We start from the raw sequence: 25,689 nt of genomic DNA, 5'->3' as shown, positions 1-25,689 counted from the left end.
GCTCGATAGCTCTGCAGAGCACTTATTATTGATGACAACCTCCTCCCGAATGCTGAGCTGCTGCTGCTGTGTTTGGGTGGGATTTTCACAAGTGCTCAGTACTGGCCTAATTCTGCTCTGATGGAAGTGAATGGTTAAGCTCTGATCAGCTTCAATGGGAGCAAAGGAAACCAGCACTGAGTGCTTCTGAAAATCCCAACCTTTGATAATAAATGTTTGTAAAAACCACTGACATTTTTTTTCTTTTCTTTTCTTTTTTTTTAAGGAAAACCCACAAAGAATTCCACAAGCTTTGCAAACGGACACAAAAAAGGTAGGTCAGTTCTGGATCCTTCTACCCTTGATAATGTCAATTTACAAACTGTAGGGAATAATTTTCTCATCTGACAAAATATTGACATGACTTGTTTGCCACAGATGAGGCAAGCAGAATAGGAGTTACAAAAACACCCCCATGATGCTGTATCTGCAAGATAAATAACAGGAAACCTCCACTGAAACAGAAAGTGCAGCTAACCCAAGTGTTCCTCTAGAGCACGCGCATTGCTTTGGCATGCACAGAAATGGATGCCTCCAACAGTGGACACACTCACTTTCTCCAATTTGCAACAACTCAAACACGGTTTAGTTAGGGAAAGGTGAACTCCTGGTCCCACTGAAGTCAAAGATAAAATTCCGGTTGACTTCCATGGGGCTGGAATTTCACTTACGTTGTACCAAGTGGCCGGATTGAATTTTGTTTTTAAATGCCAAAGGACACTCTGGTGCCACTGTTCTCTGTACAGAACTCACAGTGACTTTGATGGGAGCGACTGGCCCTTGGCTGGTAAATGTGCAGAATGGATTTTTCATGGTTGGTGAGAGTTGTTCAGGGGGGTCTTTATCTGCTAGCACCCCATTGCAGAGGCTTTCCCACCTGCCTCCGTCCTCCCCTCTGCCGTCACACCCAACTCTGCATTTGTCAAGTCCATGTCAGGACCAATCCCTCCTGAATGGGTCCTCAATAGACTCTGCCCCTGTAGGATAAAGGGGAAGCAGAAGTTCCATGGCTTGAGTAGGGGCTAATCAGCTCTAGTTTTCCAGGATTTAGGAGTTTCTTTAAGAGCCCCTAGATGGGATACACAGGGGGGAACCCAGGCCCACCCACTCCACTTGGTTCCAGCTCAGGGCTCTTGTCACGGACAGCCAAACCAGGTGTCCCCCCTCAAACCCTTGGTGTTCCCTGAGCTACTTCCTACCTCTGTAATCTTCCCCACAGCGTCTCCCTCTTTGGTGGGTTGGTTTGTCTAGCTGCGTCTCACCTCTCTCTGGGATCCTCTCTCTGCAGTCCCTCTGTCCCTTTGGCAGCCTCCCTGCCTGCCTGTCTTGCTGCCCTTTTATCTTCACAGCACAGCTGCCATGTGGGTCTGCCAATCAGCTCTGGCTGAGCAGACAGGCAGTTGCTTTGTCCGCTGAACCAGCATGGGGTACATAGACCACATGAGACCTACGAATAGCACAGTTGTAACCTGAATGTGTGTAAGAGGGAACTGGTTGTCTATGAGTCAGGGTTCCATTACCAGCCTTCCCGTGGATTTCCTCTCTGACCCCAGGCAAGTCACTTGTGCTGAAGTTTTCAAAAGTAGCCTCTACTTTTGAGTGCCCAACTGTAGATCCTGGGGGGCTGGTTTTCCTAGGTGCTGAGCCCCTGCAGCTCCCACTGATTTCAGCTGGAGTTATGAGTGCTCAATAGCTCTGAAATGTAAACTCCAGGTGTCCAGAGCTGGGCATCCCAAATTTCATGCACTTAAATTTAAAGACCACTTTTGAGAATGTTTTTCTCCTCCTGTGTAAAACAATACTTTCCTACCGCCCAGGGATACTGGGAAACGACCCCAGGATAGAAGGTACAATTATAATGAGAGCCTGGCAATTGACAGAGCTGCTCCAAATCCTTCCGCTCTCTCTGTGCTGCACCCCAGAGCTCCCCTGCACTCAGATGAAATGGTTTTGTTTTAAAGCCGCATCAGAAAGGTTCCTTTCAGCTGGATGAGCCCCGGTAGGAACACAGGTGATGATGACATTGCTCTCTAAGGAATGTGCTGCCTGGGGTTGCTATATGGTTTGGAAAAGCTGAGAGAACAAACATCTGTCTGAGACACCCTGAGAGACACTTAATTATATGCTCAGAAAATTGCCTTTTCAGCCTAGAGCTGTCAATCTCTCTCAAATCCATATTTACCAAGACACCGGAGCCCCAGTTAAAAAGAAGTCATTCTTTTTAAAATGAACACTTAGAAAGAAACAGATTCCAGACGGAGGTAGGTGTTGATTCTGATGCACCCGACGACGGCTGAGAATAGGTCAGTGAATTCACTGACAGCAGCAAGACAGAATTCAGGCCGATTAGGCATTATTCTTTGCAGACAATGCATTATCCTACCCATTAGACTGACTTCCTACCATGCTGACCGTTGTTCCGCAGATTTATTGTAGGCACACTTGAAGAAGTGAGGTTCTTACCCACGAAAGCTTATGCTCCCAATACTTCTGTTAGTCTTAAAGGTGCCACAGGACCCTCTGTTGCTTTTTGATAATTACAGTGTCCCATATATCAGTTTAGTGTGGGGGAAACTGAGGTAGTGTTAAAGGAGAAGCTGGCTTTGTGGTTAAGATAGTGATCTGGGATTCAGGAGATCTGGCTTCAATTTCTGGTGCCATCCAGGCAGAGTACTGCTATTTAGGTGCCTAACTGGGAGCTGAGCAATTCTGAACGTTTGGTGGTTAGCACTTGAAAATCTATCCCTGGGCTCTTTGGAAACTTTGGCCTTTAACCTCTCCATGTCTCAGTTCCCCATCTCTGACATGGGGAGAGCAATATTGCCTTTGTCTGTCTTGCCTATTTAGATCGTCGGTTCTTGGGGGCTGTCTCTGATATGCCATCCGTACGTAAATCAGACCCTGGGACAATGGAGTGCCGATGTTGGTTGGGGGCTCTGAGCGCTATTGGGATGCACAGAATAATGATGGGGGTGGGAGAGAAGAGCTGATTACAGGAGAGGAGAAGCAGCTCAGGCTCCTGAGTTCTGTCCCTGACTCCACCCCTAGGTGCATCCCGTAATCTCTCTTTGCCTGTTGCCAACTCCAGTGATGCAATTGTTAGTCTCTTGATAGCTGGTGTTTTTATGAAAGCCCCCTCTCCTGGAGGCATAAGATTCAGTGACAGTATGAGCTTCCCTTTAAAAAAGGTAAGCGTCTAGCATTCATGATTGCAGAGACAGGCTTGAAAATGTGACCTCAGGGCAGCCTCGAGGCTCAGAAACCAGAGGGCAAATCAAAAGAACCCAACGTTTGTTATTTTTTAGAAAATCTCATGACTGTGGGGGGCCTGACTCATCATTTTTGAACATTTGGCATTGGCGATATGGCATAACGGTGCTTTGAACTTCTCTAACTGCTTCCACCGGAGGAGCTTTGAGTGCTTTGCAAACTTTAATGAAATGAGCTTCCCAGCAGCCCAGTGAGGTAGCAAAATGTTATCATCCCCACTTTACTGCTGGGCAACAGGCACTGAAAACAACAGCAAGACTCCCATGGATTTCAACCGTGCCGAGAATTCATCCTCTATGCCTGGCATATCACAGATCACTGATACTACAGAAAAGGGGAAAGGCACAAGAGATGGAAGGAACACAAGCAGGCGAGGAAGAAGCATGACATGGTCATTCCCTCTTAAGTCTTGTGTCAGAGTAAGAAGCCATTAAAGAAAATGATCTATTGGAGAACACTAATATTCTCCAGCAGCAAATGATCCTGCAGCTTTGAAAAAGCCCTCAATGTATTAGCACTACTACTGTCCTTGGAATTATCTCCCAAGAAATGAGACAGAAGCCCATTTCTTGGCACCTTTTTAAAGCTAGACTGGCGAAAACAGTAGTAAGTGTAGAACAGGGCGTAATCCTGCACTGGCAGAGTGGTAGACTAAATGGTCTACTAGCTCTTTTCCAGCACTAGGCCAAATTTTGTTCTAAGCTGCTCCAATGTGAATCTGGAGAAACTGCACCTGGGTCAGTGGGGTTTCTCCCATTTTGGAGCTGAGAGCTAAACTTGACCCTATGATTCCATGACAACATCAACAGGAAGCTTATTCCTTACTCCTCCTTCAGGTTTTCCCCATCTGCTTTTCTAAAACACTGTGCATGCCATATACAAAAGGCAATTGGCCTACATGGCACGTTGGGAAGAAAACTCTATTATCCAGGTTTTCTGTAGCAAACACAAGAATGTAGATTTCATAGTGTTTAAGGTCAGAAAGGACCATTCGATGGTCTACTGCAGTGGTGGGCAACCTGCGGCCCGCGGGCCACACGCGGCCCGTCAGGGTAATCCGCTGGCGGGCCGCGAGGCAGTTTGTTTACATTGACCATCTGCAGGTACGGCCGCCCACAGCTCCCAGTGGCTGCAGTTCGCTGTTCTCGGCCAATGGGAGCTGCAGGAAGTGGTGCGGGCCACAGGGATGTGCTGGCCGCTGCTTCCTGACACTCCCATTAGCCGGGAACGGCGAACCGCGGTCACTGGGAGCTGGGGGCGGCTGTGCCTGCGGATGGTCAATGTAAACAAACTGTGGCACGGCCCATTGGCAGATTACCCTGACGGGCTGCATGTGGCCCACGGGCTGGCTGCAGGTTGCCCACTAGTGGTCTACTGTGTCTTTCTATATATCACAGGCCATTAACTTTCACTGGGTTACCCATACAGAGCCGTCTCTTTACAGCAAACCATTCAATAACCGCAAATGCAAGACAAGCTGATCTTCTGCCAACCCAGCTAGGTACCCTGTCACCAGAGTTAGGGATGGCAAATGACAATTAGGTCATCTGGTTCAGGAAATATTGACCAGGTGAAGCTCCAGCCCACATAACCTTGTGGGCAATGCTTTGCAAACAGATCTCCCCGCGCATGGCTTTTGAAACGGTGCAAGAGGAATGGTGGGAGAGGCACTCCTCATCCGATGCCACCAGTTGGTATTCGATAGAAAGCCCTGCCAGCTGTCCCAAGGCCTTTCCGAGAAGGGACATACAAGCAAGGAGTTACCGTGGTCCCTGACTCAGCCAAGCTTGTTTGCCAGTTGGAGTGCAGAAAGCATGTGGCGCATGCCGGAGGAACACTGGAGTGACTCATGAAGTTGCTGCCATGCATTCGGTGGACGGCATGTTAAACACGATGAAAGGGGACTCTCCTACAACAGAATCCAAATAGAACACTGTTGCTACATTTTTAGACTATCCTATTCAGACAGGCGCGGAGCCCAACTACAAACACTACAGAAAGATCATCGGCGATAGGGTTACCACCGGCATGTCAGAGGTGATTAGTGAGAAAGGACAGAGGACTTCTTCTTCCACTAACAATCAGAGGTAGGTAGGGGAGGAATGCAGGGATTAAAAAATCTGACAAACAGCAACAGATTTCACAACAAGGAGTTGATCCTCAGCAGCACTGCTGTTGCTCCAGCAGCCTGCTTTTAAAACCATCCTTCAAACACATGACATTCTTCTCCACCTTCACAACAGTGGGTCCCAGATTTGGGTCCATTATGGTGTCAAATAAAAGTTTGGTGCCAAGAAACCAGATCACTGGCAGAAGCAGGGGTATGCAAGATAATAGCAGAAGCAGGACCAGGGCAAGAAAAGTGCTGAGCTCCAGACTGTGGGTAGTTATTTTATGTTCTGTGTTCTCTCTGCCCATATGCCATATTAATCTTATTGCATGACCAGATTTAAGGATGGGAATCTGAATGAAACAAAACTCTGTGAATATATATTGGTGTCCTCTTGTTCTTTCTCTGCGGATATACCTTTGAGCATTCCCGTCTGAGGGATGTAGAAGATGCCAGACTTTACATCTGTTCTTGCTACATTTATACATTACATCTTTTCTTAAAAAATAGAGGTAGTCTGCAAAAATGTTATGAAACCAGTTAGAATCTGATTTCTTTCTTTATGGGAAGTTTTGAAAAGTGGCCTTTAAAAAACTGATTTCAGATGCAGTTCTCAAGAACTGGTAGTTTACAAACTATCCGAGAAGTCAAGGTAGCTCAGAGGCAGGTTGAGTGGTTTGCTATGGAGATGAAGAGTCAGGAAACCTGGGTTCTTTTCCCAGTTCTGCCCCTGGCTTATCACATGGCTGTGGTCAAAACACTTCTTCACCCAGGACCTGATTCTGATTTCACCAATGTAGAACAGGAGTCAATCCACCGAAGACAATGGATTTATGCCAGCGTATACCCAGTTTAACTGAGCTCAGAATCTGACCTTCTCTGCCTTAGTCTCTTCTCCTGTAAACGAGGGTAATCATACTTACCCACCTTTGCAAAGTTCTTAGACAGCCTCTGTCAAAAGGTGCTATACATGCAAAAAGAACGAGGAGTACTTGTGGCACCTTGGAGACTAACAAATTTATTTGAGCAAAGGCTTTCGTGGGCTAAAGCCCACTGCATCTGATGAAGCAGGCTTTAGCCCACAAAAGCTGATGCTCAAATACATTTGTTAGTCTTTACGGTGCCACAAATACTCCTTGTTCTTTTTGCTGATACAGACTAACACGGCTACCCCTCTGAAACCTATATACATGCAAGGTATCTTGATCTTGAATGAAATATTCACATTAGCTCTTGCCCTGACATACACTTGTCTATTTTCTCTTATATGTGAAGTAATGGGAGTTAAAATTAATCACTTGTCAATACTTTCCATCAGAAATAAATGAACTGCCATTTTCTTCATTTAGATTTCTGTCAGCACGCAGATGTACTCAGCCTATTACATCATGAGCTAAATGAGTCCCTGGAAGTTCCATGGAGTTACACCAGAGATGAATCTGGCCCCTTCAATACGCTATCTGGAATCAATATGCAGTTGAAAGCACCTGGCTTAGATTTTAAAATGCTGCCTAGGGAACTTAGACACATGGTTCATGCCAAAATTAATGAGAGTTGTGCCTCTAAATCCCCTGGGTAGCTTTGAATATCTCAGTCTTTATCGCTGAAAGTAGTAGTGCTAAGTTAACATGAAAACACTTACACAGCCCCATAACATTGTCACCTTGTGGTCCTTTAACTCCAGTGTTTAGCTTCATTCTGAAGCATCGTAAATCGACACTATTTGTCTCATGAAACACATTTTTTGGTAGCTACAAATTTGCAATGAGGTGCAGACATCTGGAGGGATTACCAACTTCCCTTATTGGTTCTCTGACAGCAGTTTCTATTGGCAAGAAGAGTTTCATGCTGGGGTGTTAACAGAGAAAATAATGGCAAATAAGGAAAAATAGCTGGTAGGGTCAGGCCAGAACCAGCATCTCAAATTCCTTTGAATTTTGGGAAGGACGCTGGGGTGAGCTGGCATTTGGAAGTGCCGACATTCTGTGATGAGTTGAAATATGCCACATGGATCAGGCAGCCGGACTTCCAATTCCCCAGGTAAGCACAGGGAGGAGAATGCTGACTGAACAGAAAGTGGCCACAGGTGTAGGCTGATGGCTACAAGGGAAAGGGACAAGTCTTGAACAGTTGTCTGAGAAGGTAGGAAACCACTGTTGCAGGGGATACTTTTTACTGGAAAACGGATGAACTCTGAAGAATCAGATTGTTCAGGTCACGGAAAAACAGAGTCGAGTAGAGCAGGAGATATAATGGCAGGAGGTTAATGAACTGACACCAGCTCCAATTCAAGTCCGAGAGACGGGATCAAAGAGGTGCACAAATCAATCAAACAGAGGTGTGGACTGGCCCGTCTCTCCTTTAAATAGCTCCGTCTGGCTTCTGAGGACAAGGGGCTTTGTTGATCAGAATAAAGAGGAACTGCGAGGATTAGACAACAGGCAAGTGTGTGCAATGCAGAGGAAATCCCCTCACACAACCCATACTGGCAAAAGGGAAATTGTATTAGCACCTCTCTGACTGCATGCAGTGCTACTTAGGAAGATGTTAACACTTTCCCCCTCGCTAGCCACCAATGCAGGACAGCGGCATGCACTTTAGCAAGACTAAAAAACCTCAGTGCAGCATGCTCCTATGACCAAAGCACAGGCACCATCACAGCATCGGATCAGATTTTATCACAAGAGCCAGCAAATTAACCATCACAGCAGTACCCCATCTGTAAAACTGGGATAACAGAAATATTTCCCTACGTTGCAGGGGTATTGGGAGGAGAAATACTTGTAATTGTGATCCCAACAGTAATGAGATGATCCATAGATAAAATCCTGCTTGACTCAGAAACCAGGTTTTGACCCCTGGTGTTCAGCAGTGGAGGAATTCTCAGGACTGATATACAGAAACCTCCTACACGTAGAAAAACAGAAAGCAAGTGGCCTTTGTTGCCAGGGTAGCAACATGGCAAATGCAAAGATAAAACATTAGCGCTAAACCCTGGGAGCTGTAGGGTTTTAGTAAGTGACACTTGGATTTGTTTCCTGCAGACAGAAAAACACAGCTGTTGTTTTTATTGACTGCACCATACTGGATTATTTGCATGGTGTTAAAATACAATTGTACAAGTTACAGTTCATGGACCTAACATGCAACCTCATCAAGGCTTTCACTGCACAATGTGCTCTCTTTCTTTCAGGAGAAGTCACACCAGGTATGTCTACACTGTGATAAAAAACCCACGGCACTGAGTTTCAGAGCTCAGGTCAGCTCACTGCGGCTCTCGGGGCATGGACTGTGGGGCTAAAAATAGCAGTGTAGACGTTTGGGCTCATGCTGGAGCCCGGGCTCTAAGACCCCACAAGGGGGGAAACATCTACATTGCAATTTGATTGCCCTGCAGTCCGAGTCAGCTGATCCAGGCCAGGCTGCAGGTCTTGATCACAGTGTAGACATACCAGCTCTAACCTATGGCCTTGCTTTCTGAATATAGCTTTAATTTACCCATAACATACCTGATGAGAGCAGACACAGCCTTGATTACTGAGTGAGGGGCAGGCTGACTGAGAGACTAATGGATTGGGGGCATTTTGGGAACACAAACAATTTCAATTTCTTTAAAATAGCAGCCCTCACTTGACTAAAACTCCCATAGACTTCTATGGACGTCTTGCCTGCTTTGAGGGCCACGGGATTTGGTGGATAATTAATGATTACTAATTGCCCAGATTTTCAGACGTGATTAGCGATTCTGGTTGCCCAGCTGAAAGCAGCTCGATTTTCAGAGAGTGGGTGCTCAGCACTTTCTGAAAATCAGCCCCTTTTAAGGTGGCTCAGGTTGGCCAGCCAAAAATGAAGGCATGCAAAATCCTGCTTGAAAATCTTGATTAGTCATAGCATAATAATAAACAGGTATTTAGAGAGGCAATCTTGCAATGGATATCACACAGCAATCTTCCAACTGGTTTTTCATGTGCACAGTACCTTACAAATGTGATCTAACTAGAAATCCCATAGCATTGTTACAGGCATTGTACAAACTCTTATTCAAATGAGAATCCCTGTCCCAAACAGCCTGTTTAACCCATTAAGCGAGTTTCCTAAAAGGGCCTAAATGTTCAGTCCCGCATGATGCTGAGCACGCTCCAATCCAGCAAAGCACTTAAGCTCTTGCTTAATTTTAACCATATGCTTAGTCCCACTGAAGTCAACGAGACTGCATATGTATGTAAGTGCTTCACTGGATTGGGGCCAGAGTGCAGGATCATGCCCAGAATGTTTTACCATATCTGGTCTTGTCAAATTTGCTTTTATGAGGTCTTTGGTTTCATGGTGAGGCTGTCACTTGTTTCTGAAAATGATCAAGGGAAGATTATTTTTTTCCCCTTTCAAGGCACCATCTTGCACTTCCGACCCTGGCAACATTTCCATCGACATCAATATGGGCCCGATGTTCAGAGGTGCTGAGCACGCACCGCGCCTGCTGACGTCAGGAAGAGTTCAGGGCGCTCATCCGCCCTTCTGAAAATCAAGCCCATGAGAAATGTTGCCTTCAGGACAGGGCCCTTAGCAAATTCAGTGCTGGTGAAAGGGGCTATCTTGCCACTGTTGGCGAAAGAAAAACAAAAAGAGGAAAGCTGTGATGTGAGTAAAGGGCTGAAGCAAAGACAAATGGTACTAAAATGTAGGGGGGTGTGGGTTGGAAAAGAAAATGAGAACAAGGCAAACAATGTTATCTAGAGAGAGAGAGGACTGGGGCGAATTCACACCTGGGGTAACTTCTCATGTAACTGAAGCCAGGTTGACCCACCGCCTGCCATGCAGAGTATACAGATTCCAGACAGCTTGGCTAGTGCGGGTACCTTAAAAGGTTATCTAAATGACCTGTCTCCCATTTCAGAAGAATGCGCACCCTCAAGGCAGTAATTTGTGCAGCATTAAGAGAGCAGCTTTCTAACAAGCTTCATGCGGAGGAAAAAGATTCTGGGAACTGCTTCATGCCGTTATATCATCGCCAAGGTTTTAGGGCCAAATGCAGCTGGGCCGTGACAAATGGCCCTCAAATGAGTGCAGACAAATGCTGCCAACACATTACTAATGTGCCCCTCCATAGCCTCACCCATGGGGGGGGGGAAAAAAGGGTGCAGGATCAGGTCCTTGGAACAGAAAGAATTGGGCCCCAAAAGATCACTCAGCCACATGACCAGATTTTACCACAAAACAATTTAATTCAAACATTGGTGGAAGATTCTTACCAAATTCACCGCAAGTATTTAACTCTTTTATCAGTGCAACAGGGTGGTCTGCCCCCAAAAGGAAGAGGGGCCCTGGAGCCAGCCAGCCCTGTGCTGAGGCAGTGCCCCTGTAAAAACAGGTGTTTGGGCACAGCAGAGGGGGTGATCAGAACCAGCTGCGAAGGGATCAGCTGATTTCCTGATGCGCTCCTGTTTCCTGTAAAGGCTGTAAGAGTGGGTCTAGCAGAAGCTCCAGGAAGTAGGATGGTTTCTAGAACAGGGGAATTCCCTCGCAGGTGTTTTCTAGGAGGACTGGTAAGGAAGCAGGGAGACTGGTAAGGAAGACCATGGGTCGGGGGAAATTAGCTGTTGGATTTATGTTGAAGTGGTTTGTTCTGGGGTATGCTGAAGCTTATTGGTCCTACTAGTACATAGTGCCCTGAAGAAAGGTCCTGAGCAGACTCTGGGTGTGGTGTTAATCCTCCGTGGTCTGGAGACAGGCCAACAGTCTGCAAAAACAGAGAGAAACTTGTTCCTGGATGGCTTCAAGTATAGAAAATGGGATTCAGACATTTGGTGCATTATTGGAGACCATTTTGTTTTCATTATTCACGGCAACATTTCAAATGTAATTGAAGTAAATAAGCACTGGTGCAGGAGGGCAGAATTTGGCCCTATCTGGAGGAATTGCACTGGAGTGGAGAGGGCAGGGTTTGGTTTGTTTGTGAAGACACATTAATGGGCCATGATTCTGCATTCTTTCTCGGGGGAAGTGAAGTCAGTGGAGTTACTCCTACTGGAAAACTGGTGTCAAATCAGTTATATCCTTCAAAAAGAAAATCCTAGGGTTTTTTTTAAAAATCCAAATAGGAATTTTATAGGGACTAAACAGTTTAGTGTAGCTAACAGAATGGGAGGAGTTCTATGAGCCAAACAAGTGGAGATCTATAGGTTTCTTAATAACTAACCTGATAGAAGAGTTTTGCTACACAGTGTCTAATTTTAGTTTTATTAGAGTCTGGCTGTGAATACTGGGGGCTCAATTCTCCACTTCCTCACACGGCTGTACATCTGGCATAATGCTACTGAACTCAGTAGTTACACCAGTGTAAATAAGTGAGGAACCAGGTCCTTAATGTCCAGAGCTCATTCTGATTGGTAAATTGATGTCACATCGCTGCACCAGTTCCCAACAGTACACAGGCAGGCCTTAATCACTGAATTCAACCAATCCTTGCATGGCTCCTATCAAATGGGAGATAAATCAAGATTTTGCCATTGGAACTTGGATAATCCCTCTGTTGACTAGGCACCAGCCAAAACTGACCCTGGCTTGCTCCTCCAGAGCAGTGTTTCTCTGCAGGGTGAGCAAGAGTAAGTGTAATGAAACTTGTTTTGGCCAGTAAACAGGTAAGACCCAAAATATATGCAGGGAGCAGGCCTGTGGGTGAATGAAGTGCCAAGTCAGCACAAACACTGCTCATAGTAGATCTGCACTTTAATATGGAACTTTAGAGCATCAGTTTCTTCAAATTAGACATGAAGGGTCTGTCCACACTGCCCAGGTTACAGTGCAGCCGCGGCAGCGCTGTGACGTGGGCGGTGTAGACACACTTTATCACAGGGAGAACTCTCCCGGCGATTTAAAAAACAAAAACAAAAAAACCCCACCCTGAATGAGCAGTGGTAGCTTTGCTCCCGGCAATAAAGTGCTGTCTACACTGGCACTTTTCAGCGCAAAATCTTTTGTCACTCAGGGGGGTGTCTTTTCACACCCCTGAACGACTCAAGTTTTAGCACTGAAAGTGGCAGTGTAGACACAGCCTTATAAAGCAGAAGTAAAAAACCACCAGCTCTAGTTGACATTTAAGAGTTGCATGTAAAGACCCACACTTAAATTGCGGTGAAGGAGATTTAGAATAGACTAAAGTGTTAGAAAAACACTTCCTAAGCGTCAGGGTAGTTAAGCATTGGAACAAATCACCTAGGAAGGTCATGGAAACTCCATCATTGGAGGTTTTTAGGAAGAGGTTAGACAAACACTTGTCAGGGATGGTCTAGAGAGATCAGTAGTTCTCAAACTGGGGAGCTTTGGGGGGTGGGGGAACTTATTGCACACATTCAGAGCTGGGCAGCTGGAGAACAGTGGCTGCTGGCCGGGCGCCCAGCTCTGAAGGCAGCACCACTGCCAACAGCAGCAGAGAAGTAAGAGTACATCTTCTTGAGTGCTATCTATTATACCTTATCTAATAACTACTCTCATATGTGAGGAGGGAGAGAGAGAGAGACCTGTTTTATAGAGCACTCCTGCAACAACACTACCTATAACAAAATACTGCGGACTCCTTCAATGAGGGCCCTATCCTGCATGGTACTTAACACCATCTGTCAGTGCCCATTGTCCCCTGTCTATGTCGGTGGGAGTCAAAAGCACTGAATGCTTCACAGGAAGCACTCAGCATGTTGTGGAATCTATCCCTATGGGGTCAGTTGCACCTAGCCCTGCTCAGGTGCACTAGGGAGGAAGAGCAGAGGTCAAACATGTACTGCAGCGATGGGTGACAGTACAGACCCTTGAACCATAAACCCTCAAAACAAAGTTAGAATATAAGGGTGGTCACTAGTGGTGCTGCAATAGGCTAGTGGCAGACTTACTATGCCCTCCGCATTATGATCCCAGGGCCCAGCACGCCAGCCAGCAGTGCTTGTCCCACATGGGAAGAGTACGCCTTGCATTTTATTCCAAGGTGGCAGGACAGCTGTGCTTGCCTGGTGTACTTCCCCAGCACACACTGGGGCATTGTTCCTGCTGCAGGCTGTGGTTTAATGCCCCAACTGAACCCAAACCTGGCATTGTTTGCATGCAGCCTTTCTGCAGTGGAGTAATACACCCACAGCCTTATCAGAAAACCTGCTTTAGCTCAGAGGGTTCTCCCCCCTGCGCCTAATCAGTGCAATAAATCTCTCTATGCAGCAGACCTAAAAAGGCATTACACATGAGCTGTTGTAAAATACATGGATGGAGTCACGTCTGCCTTCCTTCCCAACTCCAGATACTCTCCTGTATCCAGTTAGGGTGAAATTCAGCCTGACATCATGGGCTCCGACGTGGCTCTCTGTACCACGTAAGCCCCACATACGGGAGAGCATGCATGGGGGAGCACAGACAAAGGAATACTCGGAGCTCCAGTGACAGGCTCTAGGTGGCTCCAAATGAGCTGGTGCCGAGCAGGACTTGAGAACAGATCAAGTGCACTGAAATCCACGACTTGGTGGTCAAGTGACTCAAATCCCCACATAGATGGCTAGGAGGGTTAGTGACTTTTCTGCTACTCGGCGGTGTTGCTCAGGTGTATCGAGCGTGGATTCTGGTCATCCTTCCTGTCTTGTCATGGGGCTACTGTAACTGTATCTGCACATTATCTATTACTTGTATTGCAAACGGCCCCAGACAAGATCAGTGATCCATTGTGCTAGGATATTGTAACAAACAGACATAAAGACATGAGGTGAAATCCTTCACCCAGGGCCCCCACTCCAATGAGCTTAAAATCTAATTCTCTGAGGAAAGCAGGAGTACAAGCAACAACTACGTGGTAGTTCAGGACATAGACCGGACCCTGGCTAGAACGCGGGATTTGGGATCCATGCGCAGTACCACGTTAACGCGGGGACTTCGTTAAAATGAATTGCAATTAAAGTAATTAAATTTGGGATCCATGGCCGCGACCGCGTTATATGCGAATTTGCGCTATAGAGACGCGCATTCTAGCGAGGGTCTGGTGTACTAAGTTTAAGCTGTGGATCACCTCCTGACAACTGTGTAATGAACACTATGAACACTCCTCCCAAAAAGCTCTCACCTTAGTAGCAATTGGTCATCCTGACCAAATGGTGCCCCAGGCAAGGAACAGCTTCAGTGCCCCCTCCCCTGCATTGCCTTGGGAGGCCATTTCACAACTTTGATGCATGATTTATCCCTGTCAGATAAGATGATACATTTGCATGCTAGGATCTGTAAATCTGTATTTATTCATGCCATATTTAAGCAAATAAATTCCTCAATTTCTTCTGCACTGGGACGATCACTACTGCCTAAAGCCCAGAGTGTGTTGTTCTGTTTCAGATATTTTTCCCATCAAATTTGCCCCTTGCTGCAAACTAGATTGCAATTGAGCTTTTCGCTTCCTATACTGGGCTCCTTCAGGAGCATCTTTTATTTTCTGCAAGGTAAAACAGTATTAGGGAGAGCAAAAGTCTATGATCCCCATTTCGTGTTAAGCATAACAAAAGAAGTAACGGTATTTCTTTTATATTGTTGTGTAGGTAGGGGTTCGATAGAGATCTCTGGCATCTCATTAAATATGTACTTTTATTAGTCGCTGCTTACACTCTTCAAATCTTAAAACACAAGTATACTTTCACAATTACACAATAAAACAAGGTTCACAATATCACAGCTAGGCTCTCACTTCACTTTGTTCTTATATCTCACTGACTGACTGGCAGCACCCCGCCCCTTATATACCCGCGAGGGCAGGGCAGGGCTGACAACATGCTAGGAGGTTTGAGGAAAATGTAGTTCTCAAAAAATCTGGAAGGTTCCACAAGATTCTACTAAGGTCCAGAACATTCTAGGAGGCTAGTGAAAAATGAATCCACATAGAATGTCTGAAGAAACATGTTTCAAGTATTCCCTATTTTCCCTTTTGTCACTAACAACAAAAACAGCACTCCAAGCCTGGCACCCCCAGGCTATTGCCTGGGTCCCCTGCCCTTAAATCTGGCCCTATATATGGCTGCATTTGCTCACTCATCATTTAATCTTTAATTTTTTTTCAGGAACACATCAATTTGCAGCATAGGACTACCTTGCAGTAACTGGGCCAGAGGGAGCTATATTGATCTACCCCATTGGCTCATTTTCTCTGGGTAGCCCAAAGTTGTGAATGGATTGGTGCCGGCGGGTGGGGAGGGAGCCAGAAAAGTCTTGTAGCAGAAGAAGTCCAAGTGCTTGCAAGTGTCTCCTATAGAGATGGTTGGAAAAACTGTTTATTCCCCCCCCCCCCACAGTTTCAAATTAAAATTAAACTTTTTTAAAAAAGTGACTTTTTTATGGGAAAATTTTGAAATAATTTGAACGGAAGCATTGGTTTTGATTCAGTTATCAAAAAATAGATATCAAAATTTCAGATGTTTGGGGTCCCCCCCTTCTTAGCACTGAATGCACTAGGCACATAGGAACTGCCAGACTGGATCAGACCCCAGGCCCATGTAACCTAAGATGCTGTCATCCACAGTGGTCGGTACCAGGTGCTTCAGAAGGAGGAAGCTGTAAGGCAGATATGGGATAATCTGCTGCCCCCACTCTGAGAATGTATGTCTGGAATCTTTCACTTTCCTCTTTGTCTTTGCTTTTTTTCCTCTCCAAATTTTCAAAACTTCCTCAGCTTCTGAAAAGCTAGAGTTGCAGAGTTTCATTTTTCTCTTTACTCTGTCACTTATTCATTTTATTGTACTGGGGGTGGAGGGAGACAGGGAAAAAAGGAGAAACAAATTTGATATTTTTGGAAAATTTTAGGTTGGAAAAACAAAAGTCCTAACCTTTTCCTGTGGAAAGTTTTGGTTTAGATAAAACTCCATTTGGGGGCAGGAAACTTGTGTTGGTTGAAAAACTTCAACCAACTCTAGAATCCTGCCTGATCCTGCAGTGGGAAGTGAAGAAGCAAAATCTGGAGGTGACAGACATGATCACACTTTTAAAGAATGGGTCTAACAAGTTCAAACCTGAATTTTCCCAAACTTTGGGAGTGTGTCACTCTAGATTGGAACTTCCCCAGAGTTCACAGGTATGCTGTTCGGGGGCTGAGCTAACATGGCAGGTTCTTCTGTTGATCCACTTTGTAAAGTGTCCAGCACAGAATTCCTGTTCACTCGCTGTGGTAGGTGTTGCTCATTAACTCCACCTGGGAGGTGAGAGTGACTCTTCCGGCAGAGGAAACTGAAGTCTGAGACAGGGAGGCCTGGAACAAAAACCAAGTACAGCCTAGCTTTCTTCCCACAGTTACTTCAACTGCTGTCAAGGAACCCCAGGCAGAGGGCTGTGTTTACGCACTAATTCTGTGCGCACATATGTGCATGTGATGGATTCAAGCAGGGTAAAGGACTGTGCCTTTCATAGGGGTTTTGGTACAGGCTCCTCTTTCTAGCTTATATGGACACAAGAACGATGTCCTCTTGCAGTGGGCACCTTTACATGCCGGAATCTGAAACTGGATACATACGGTTCTGTTTATCACTATAACAGAACAACCAAAAATCACCCTAAATAAAAGGTAGTAAGTCAGCAGTAAATAAATAAATATATGGAGATATACCTATCTCATAGAACTGGAAGGGACCCCAAAAGGTCATTGAGTCCAGCCCCCTGCCTTCACTAGCAGGACCAAGTACTGATTTTTTTGCCCCAGATCCCTAAGTGGCCCCCTTGAGGATTGAACTCACAACCCTGGGTTTAGCAGGCCAATGTTCAAACCACTGGGAGGGAAGGAGTTTCCAGACATGGGAACCTTAATCCTTCATTTGAATAAGCATATTGGCCTGGAAGCACCTAAAATGGACAGGATCCTGTTAGGCCAGATTTTCAAACATGGGACCTTATGTTAGTTTTTCATTCACATAGAAAGTCGTTCTTTTTCCTTCCCTCTCCAGCAGGGCTGGTGAATGAGATCAGAGAGTGAAATCCTGGTTGTGTTGAAGTCAATAGCAAATTCCCCACTGATGTCGGTGGGGCCAGGATTTCACCTTTTCGGTATGTCTGCACTGTAGTCAGAGGTGTGACTGCAGCTAGTCTAAGCATCCCCACATAGCTTGAATCTAGCTAGTGCCACTAAAAATAGCCGTGAAATTGCACCGGCGCAGATGTTGGCACGGACTGGACACGCCCACCTAGAACCCTGGGCACATACCCATTGCCTGCCTGCCTGCCAGGGCTCTATGCTGTTGTGGCGTTGCTACTATTTTTAGCTGCAGTAGCTGGATGAAAATGTGTGTGTGTGTGTGTTGTGTGCCCACACCGACTGCAGTCACAACTCCAGCTGCAGCGTAGACATACCAATAGAGGAGCACTAAGGGGGGGGACTCTTTTGGAGGCATTTCCACCAAACTGCTGACGTGAGCAGAACTCCACAGAGGGTTCGTGTTGGTCTCCGGTGATATGCGTGCTTAAAAATGAAACCGACCCCTAAAATCACTTTCAACAATTGGTATCCTCCAGCTGTCCCCCCAAGACTTCAGCAGCCCGCGTGCACTACAGAAACTTACCAGGCGCTCTCATCCCTGCCCAAGTCAAAGCCATCCATCATATTAGTGTAAATTCAATACTTTTGTTGTCTTTTAGAGCTGCTCGAGGTAGCTCCAGCTGTAAGTGCTTTCTCACCTCTCCCCAGGGGATCTGCAAAGCCAGCTGCTCTGAATGACATCACTGGTAACTGGGAATGACAGCTCAGGCCAAGAGCTGCCTGAAACATAGTACAGAACCAGTGACCTGCGGTAAGCTGAAGCTAAGAAATCCAACCCCATTTTCATAGCACTAGCAGCATGCACTACAGATACAGATTGACATGCAGCTGGGATGGGGGAAGCTATACTACTGTAAATAATGGACGCCCAAGACTCTTCCGGTGTAAGTTTCCACCATCTTCTTTGGAAAATACACAACGATGGGCCCGACCTTGCATTTTGGCGGTGCTCAGTGGGTTAAATTCGATTCTCACATGCACGGGGCAAAATAAAGAGCCAGCAGAACAGAGGAGTGTGATGCCTTGAGAAGAAAGCTTCCATGAGAGAACTAAACTGGGAGGGTTTCTTCTGCTAGGCAACTTACTAAAGAGGGAGGAATAGAGTTGTGAGGCAGCACGGTGAATTACATAGGGCCCTGCACTGGGATTTGAGAGACATGGCCCTGCCACTAGGTTGCTGTGTAACCTTGGGCAAGTCACTTGGTCTCTATCTTGTCCCTTTAAACTGTAACCTCTTTGGGACGGGGACTGCCCCTTACTGTGTCTACATGCAGTACTTAGCACAATGGGGCCTTGTTCTCAGCTGGGTCTTGTACTGATGAATGCCGTGACAGTAGCGCCTAATAGTAATGACACGAAAAATGCAATATTTTAGTTTTGCAGAACTGGGTTCAAAAAAGCCTGGTGGCTCCCCAATAGCGATTAACAGCCCAAATATGCAAAAAGATCATTTACACGCTACTGGATACAAAGCCATTTTTGTTTGAAAATGAACCAATTTTCGCTTTTTAAAGCATCCTCTTTCTTTAGTGACTTGCAAACATTTCCTATTTTTAATTCATAACAATGCACAGGAAAAGATTTGCGCAGCTTTGCCCTTTAAGATGTGTTTTGCACACTTCTATTAATCACTCCTTTCCTACACTAAGAAAATGCTTCAATCTCAATTCCTGACCATCCCCAATATCAAAGATGGGGAAACTGAGGCAGAGAGGGTAGCTAGTGTCAGAGCACCCAATCCATTGCCCATGGAATATTGTGAAATATTTCTACCGACTTCAGTGGGCATGGTCTGTTTATGGCCCCATTACCACAGTATCTGAGCACTTCACAATCTTTATACTGATCCTTACAATACTCCTATGAGGTGGGAAAGTGGTGCTATTCCAGTTTTACAGATGAGGGATTAAATGACTTGCCCAGGGTCACAAAGGAAGTCTGTGGCATAGCAAGGACTTGCACCAAGGTCTTGAGTTCTAGACTAGCACCTGAATCACTGGACTATTCTTTTTCTCTGAACTATTCTCATCCTTATTGTGAGCAGGATTGGACCCAGAAATACATGCATTAGTAATACAAACAAAACAGCTAGCAGTATATCAATTTTTGGTATTCTTGTGTTTCTTTTCCCTACTCTGGAGGTGAAGTCAATGGGGCCAGAATTTCACCCTAGGGCTCATGTCCCACAATAATAGTAGCTACTTCTCAAAGAAAATATATGAACTACCCCTAACTATTTTCTATTCGCTTATATCATATTGCATAACATAATTCATGAACAAGAGTCAAGCCACTTCTGCCCAGATATCAGGCGCACCCCTAGTGAACTGGAGATATCTCCACTGATTCAACACCAAATTATGGATTGCAAAGTGTAAATTTCTAGCAGTAAAAAGGAACTATTGCTGATCATAATGGAACTGTAACTAGAACATATATTGGTCTGTTGTAGCCAGGCAATGATACTCTGCCCAGCACCATGCTATCTGAGGGCCTCCTAGTAGTACACTTGCATCTGTTGGATGTGGTTCTTGTCATCAGTGAACAGCCATGAGACTTTTTAAAAGTTGTTTCTAGCTGCCCATGTTACCTATGTGTGGTGGTTTGGTTTGGTTGCATTGCAAGTCTTGTGATATATGAAGCCTTAGCTCTGGGAGTCATGTTGATTACATAAGAATCTCAGTTGTCCTTTTAAAAAAAGGAAGTGTCTGGTTCCCAGGGCTGCAGACAAAAGTTTGAAAACGTGACCCAAGTGTTCAAACACCAGGTGGCAAAAAATCTTTTTTTTTTTTTTTTTTAAATCTTGTGATTTATTTATTTATATGGTGGGAGTTAGTGATACTGAGTTTAGCTGATCTCTTTCTGGTCTATAGTCCTGACCTGAAATCCTCAGGACTCAGTGGAAAGATTCCCATTAAATTAATATATCCTATCTCTGGAAGGGACCAAAGGTCATCAAGTCCAGCCCCCTGCCTTCACTAGCAGGACCAATTTTGATTTTGCCCCAGATCCTTAAGTGGCCCCCTCAAGGATTGAACTCACAACCCTGGGTTTAGCAGGCCAATGCTCAAACCACTGAGCTATCCCTCCCTCCATTAGCTTGAATGGGCTTTGGATCAGGAGCTGTGAGATTTGTTATGTATGTACAACAGGTCCAATCCTTAAGCACTTCTCTAGTCCAGTGGTTTTCAAACTTTTTTTTTTCTGGCGACCCAGTTAAAGAAAATTGTTGATGCCCACAACCCAATGGAGATGGGGATGAGGAGTTTGGGATGTGGGAGGGGCTCAGGGCTGGGGCAGAGGGTTGGGGTGCAGGGGTGGGGCCAGGAATGAGGGGTTCAGGGTGTGGGAGAGGGCTCTGGGCTGGGGCAGCGGTTTGGGGTGCAGGATGGGGTCAGGGCTCTGGGCTGGGGGGTGAGGGCTCTTGGATGGGGCCGGGGATGAGGGGTTTGGGTTGCAGGAGCGGGCTCCAGGTTTGGGGGGGCTCAGGGCTGGGACAGGGGGTTGGGGCACAGGGTTGGGGTGCGGGCTTACCTCCGGTGGCTCCCTGTCAGCGGCGCAGCGGGGGTGCTAAGGCAGGCTTCCTGCCTGTCCTGGCACCACAGACTGTGGTGCGCCCCAGCAGCAGGTCCGGCTCCTAGGCGGAAGCGCGCAAGCGGCTCCGTGCAGCTTTCGCCTGCAGGCACCACCACCCGTAGCCCCCATTGGCCGGTTCCTAGCCAATGGGAATGTGGAGCCGGTGCTTGGGGCGGGGGCAGCACATGGAGCCCTGTGGCCCCCCAACCCATGAGCCGGACCTGCTGCTGGCTGCTTCCGGGGCGCAGCGCTGTGTCAGAACTGGTAGGGACTAGCCTGCCTTAGCCGGGCAGCACTGCCAACGGGACTTTTAATGGCCCAGTCGGTGGTGCTGACAAGAGCGGTCACGACCCAGTGCCTTCCATTCTGTGACCCAGTTCTGGGTCATGACCCGCAGTTTGAAAACCACTGATCTAGTTTATAAGAAAATCTCCATTATCTTCACCAAGAGATTTCCCTAAGGACTGAGTGAAGTCTGACAACGCATTTTGGGAGTTAGTTGTAGCAACTGGGCTTGTTGGACCTTTGTGGAAGCATGAAATGAGTTGAGGTGAGCCTGTGAAGAGTGAGCAAATCTTCCTAGGGTGATGCCTTTGGAAGATTGCAACAAATGAAACTGCCCCATAAAACAATCGTGGCTCAACTCAGTCCGGTCCAGTCACTTGATCTCCAGCTCACCCTACAGCTCGCTCTGCAGGAGGCAATGACGCTGACACTTGCCCATGGTCAAGCTCTTTAAAAGCTCTCCACTGTTCCCAGCCAAAGGCCCTTTAAATAGGGTTAGTACTCACACATGCACTGATCCAGAGCCTCAGTTACCTCAGAACAGTTTTGTGCTTCTCCACTGACTTAAACTACCTTCCCCTAGCCCCTGCATAATCTATTGGGCATCAGGTGATCCTTGTGACCGACATGGGGGCCCTGATGGGGTGGGAAAGGTGTCCGTTGTCTGACTGCGACCTCCAGGTGGCAGGGGCTGTACCTGGCCCTCTGTTCTTTGTACTGTAATAAACAATTTGTCTGGGTATCATGTTTCGGGCAGAGTTTCTGCTCAACTCTGTGGGGTTTCCCTGTGCCAAGCTACTGAGAAAGCACTTTTATCTGCTCTTGCAAGTTTATGACCTTGGAATGACAGCATAACAGCCTTATCCTCAGAGCCATACCACTGTCCTGCGGGGGGGTGCCCAGGGACTCCCCCTTCTGGAGATCACTAAATCACCCCTGACAGGGAGGAATTCTATTGTTGCTCATAAAAAGGCTCCTGAAGAGAGGGCTTCATTTTGCCTTTGGAGCACGCCAAGGGGCGCACACAGTTTCCTTGGGCAAGGATTCCTCTGGACGGCTCTCCCAACTTCTTTCCTCATTCATACAACCCCCTTTGACCCAAGGGGCCTGATTCAATGGAGTTATGCCAATTGATACCCTCTGGGGACCTGGCCCCACATGCATAAAGACCAATGATTTCGTTTTAAAACCATTTAAGGACGGGAACCAGCAGAGATAAAAACAATCTCGAGGTGAGCTTCTGTTCAGAGAGACATCGGAGAGTAACATCACCAGATTTCAAACAGGGTGTTGCGGAGCCAGGACCTTTGCACTCTCCTTGATCTGGCCTTGCCAGTTGATTCTGTTAAAGGGAGTGAAATCTCTGATCAGGCCTCGTTCCCAAACGGGCCAAGTCTATCAAATATTCTGTTCAAAACAAGTGGAGAGGGGTGCTGAGATTATTTTAAATGCCTGGATTAGTCCGTCCTGTGCACGGGTGCTCCCCGGTTGGGGGTAGGTGCCCCTGCCTCCCAAGCACCCTGCAATGCCCAGCCACCCCCAAGGGGGCGCCCCAGCACAGGTTCCCGCTCCCAGCAGTGCTTACCTGGCTCTTGCCGGTCATGGATAAGGTGGCATGGCTGGAGAACCTGGCCAGCCTTGCGCCAGCCCCTGGAGAGTTGGGCCCCCCGGCTGCCCCGCACTCCGCAGCCCAGCTGTCTGGCAGCCCTGCCGACCTGCTGAGGGCTTCCACCTGCCTGGCCAAGCGCTCCACCTGCGCTCGCAGCCGCTGGTTCTCCTGCTGTAGCTCGGCCACGGTGCGGGCCAGCGGGCTGGCGAGGCGCAGCACCTCGTCCACCTGCCGGTCCACCCCTTGCTTGAAGACCTGGATGTCCACGTGGATCTCCCGCACGGCGCCCCGCAGCGTGTCCTCGTAGCGCCCCAGCGCCTCGCACACGCTCTGTGCGTCCTGACTGCTGAGGTCCGCGATGTCGCTGGCCACCGTGTCCATGTTGGGGGGCCGGGGACTCTTGCCGGGCTCCGGGCAAACTCCCAGCCAGTGAGGCTGGGGGCTGCGAACGCAGGACACCCCACTCCAAAGCCAGAGGGTCCTGGCACCGGTCCCTGAGATCTCCCTGACACAGTTTAGGAAGGCAGCAAGCCAGTCCCTGGTATCAAAAAGGTTGAGAAACACTGGGCTAAGGAAAGCCCCCAGTCCCTGCTGCAGGGCAACCTCCTGCCCGGGGCACTCACACGCTCACTTCCCCGGGCTCCAGCTGGCTCTGTGCATTCTCCAGGCTCTGGGGGTGCCCTAGGGCAGGCGAGGCAGCTCCAGCCCGGCAGCTCTGCCCAGAAAAGCAAAGGAGCGAGAGCGAAGCTGGCTGAGCAGCGGGGCTGGCTGTGTGTGTCTCTCTCCGGCTCCTCCAAGGAGGCGATGCAATTTCAGGAGGGGACAGTGCAAAGGGGTGGAGAGGGGGGCTGGCTTGTTCGCAGCTGCCAGAGGGCTGCTTGGCTCTGTCAACAGCTCTCGCAGGGGGACACAGGCGCTGGAGGAGCTGTGCAACTGCAGGGGAGATGCTCTGGGGTGGGAGGAGGGGAAGGGACAAGGGGGGAGAGAGGCAGGCTGGGCGGGGAGGGAGGATCAGAAGGGAAAAGCTATGGGTGGGGCGGGAGCTGTGGGAGGAGGTGGCTAGGAATGAGTGGGAGCCAGGGGAGAGGACTGAGCAGGGGGTTGCATATCTGGTCTTTCCTGTGTTGCTTGGATGCTGCTGCCAAAGTAAACATTCCTTATCGCTCCCTGGGGGAGCCCGGAGGCAAAGGGAGAGGGGACTGGATTCTGGGAGAGTAAAGACACACACACTCTCCCACACAACTTGTACACGGGCATGTACGCGGCGCTCACCTAGACCTGCTCCCACCCAGACACAGCTGCACATGCGCTCCCCTCACCACACGCCTACCAATACACAGCCAGGGAGAGTCTTGGTGGGGCAGGCCACGCAGGGGTTTCCCAGAGATCCGGGGCTCTGGCAGAGGTAGGGGTGATCTACAGAGACACACACACTTCTGTATGTTTGCATTTATTTATGGTACTGACTCATTACCGAAGCTGGCCTTAACCTTCAACCCCCACTGATTTCTCTTTCCTCCTTGATTTGTGTTAACACCCCCTTTCCCTCTCCCTTCTCTCCCATTTGTGGGAAGAAGGGGCCCATTTCGCAGCTCTGAATCAACCCTACAAGCAAATGCCAACGGCCTATGAGACAATAGATGCTTTCTTGCCATAGGAAGGGGTCAGCGCTCAACAGTTGTCCCCTGACTGCCAGCAGCAGCTCTAAGACTGTGGAGTCCAGAATGAGCTGCAAACTCGGTGAAATACTGCCTCGATGTATGCCCAAGCGTGTAAATCAGGGCAGATCTGGGGCTATGCCGGGCCAAGTTATTTCCTGGGGTGACTCCTGCAAAGCCACTCCAGTTAGGAGCCAGCTTTAAAAATGGGCTCATTACAACATTGCCATCTGTCAGGCTTAAGATTCTTTTTGTTTTTCTCCAAGCCCCCAGCTGCAGGAATTAGGATATTAGCTGGGACATCAGCTTTCATTTATTTAAAGTAAGTTTCTAGCCCTCGTGGTTGCAGAGAAAAGCTCGACAGTGTGACCGCTATATGCTCCAAATCAAAAGGAGGTAAATTAAAAGAATCCCCCATTCATTTTTAAAATCTCATGATTTTTTAGCCAGTTCTTGGGATTTTTTGCGGCGGGGGGAGTTGGTCAGAATATTTTTTTCTCATTGAAAATTTGGACTTTCAGTAAAAATAAAAAATACATTTCTTTCAGCCAAAACCAGAAAATAATTTTGGAGGTATTGGGTTTTCCAACAAAAAGTAAAAAAACCCCACCTTTTATGAAAAATTTCATTTAGTTGAAAGCTCAATTTTCAGTCCAAAAAAAAAAAAGTTTTGATCGAAATTTTTCAACAAGCCCTAAGCAGCACATATCTGCTCCAAGAAAATCCACTTATTTTGGTGTGTCTGGACCCTGACAAGTAAAGAATAATTACATCATAATGTTATTTATAAAACCACTTCTCTCCTTGTTCATGCATGTGGAACATTGCACAATACAGTAAATACAGCAATATGGAGGAAGGGCCTTCCTGATTTTGGAAGAAATCAAAATCCAGTCTCAAGGTCTCCTCTCTCTCTCTCTCTCTCTCTCTCAGGATGAGGGACACTTGCTGTTTGTTTCAGACATTTAAAATCATGTCCGGCCCTTTTTTTGTTTTTGTTTGAAATCTCCCTCTTCCAAGTCATCACAGCTGGATGCAGCCCTGGGAATGTAGCAGCCGCCACAAACAATGAAAAAACCATCATGAAACAGATAATATAAAAAACAAACACAAG

General features: G+C 47.2%; 1 protein-coding gene across 1 annotated transcript in view; it reads right to left on the bottom strand.

Annotated features, from left to right (window-relative positions):
• Nucleotides 1-23,868, bottom strand: part of SMTNL2 (smoothelin like 2) — a 47,668-nt gene extending 23,800 nt beyond the window's left edge. The window contains exon 1 of the mRNA XM_024206940.2: nt 22,894-23,868. Coding sequence (XP_024062708.1) covers nt 22,894-23,298 — 405 coding nt within the window. The 5' untranslated portion in view covers nt 23,299-23,868. The remainder of the gene's footprint in view (nt 1-22,893) is intronic.
• Nucleotides 23,869-25,689: the final 1,821 nt, after the last annotated feature.

This window comes from Terrapene carolina, unplaced genomic scaffold (genome assembly GCF_002925995.2).
Source record: "Terrapene carolina triunguis isolate 2854851 unplaced genomic scaffold, T_m_triunguis-2.0 Scaffold231, whole genome shotgun sequence".
Lineage (NCBI taxonomy): Eukaryota > Metazoa > Chordata > Testudines > Emydidae > Terrapene > Terrapene triunguis.
The sequence above is the reverse complement of the archived record's forward strand: the minus strand, read 5'-3'. Positions and strand labels throughout refer to the sequence as shown.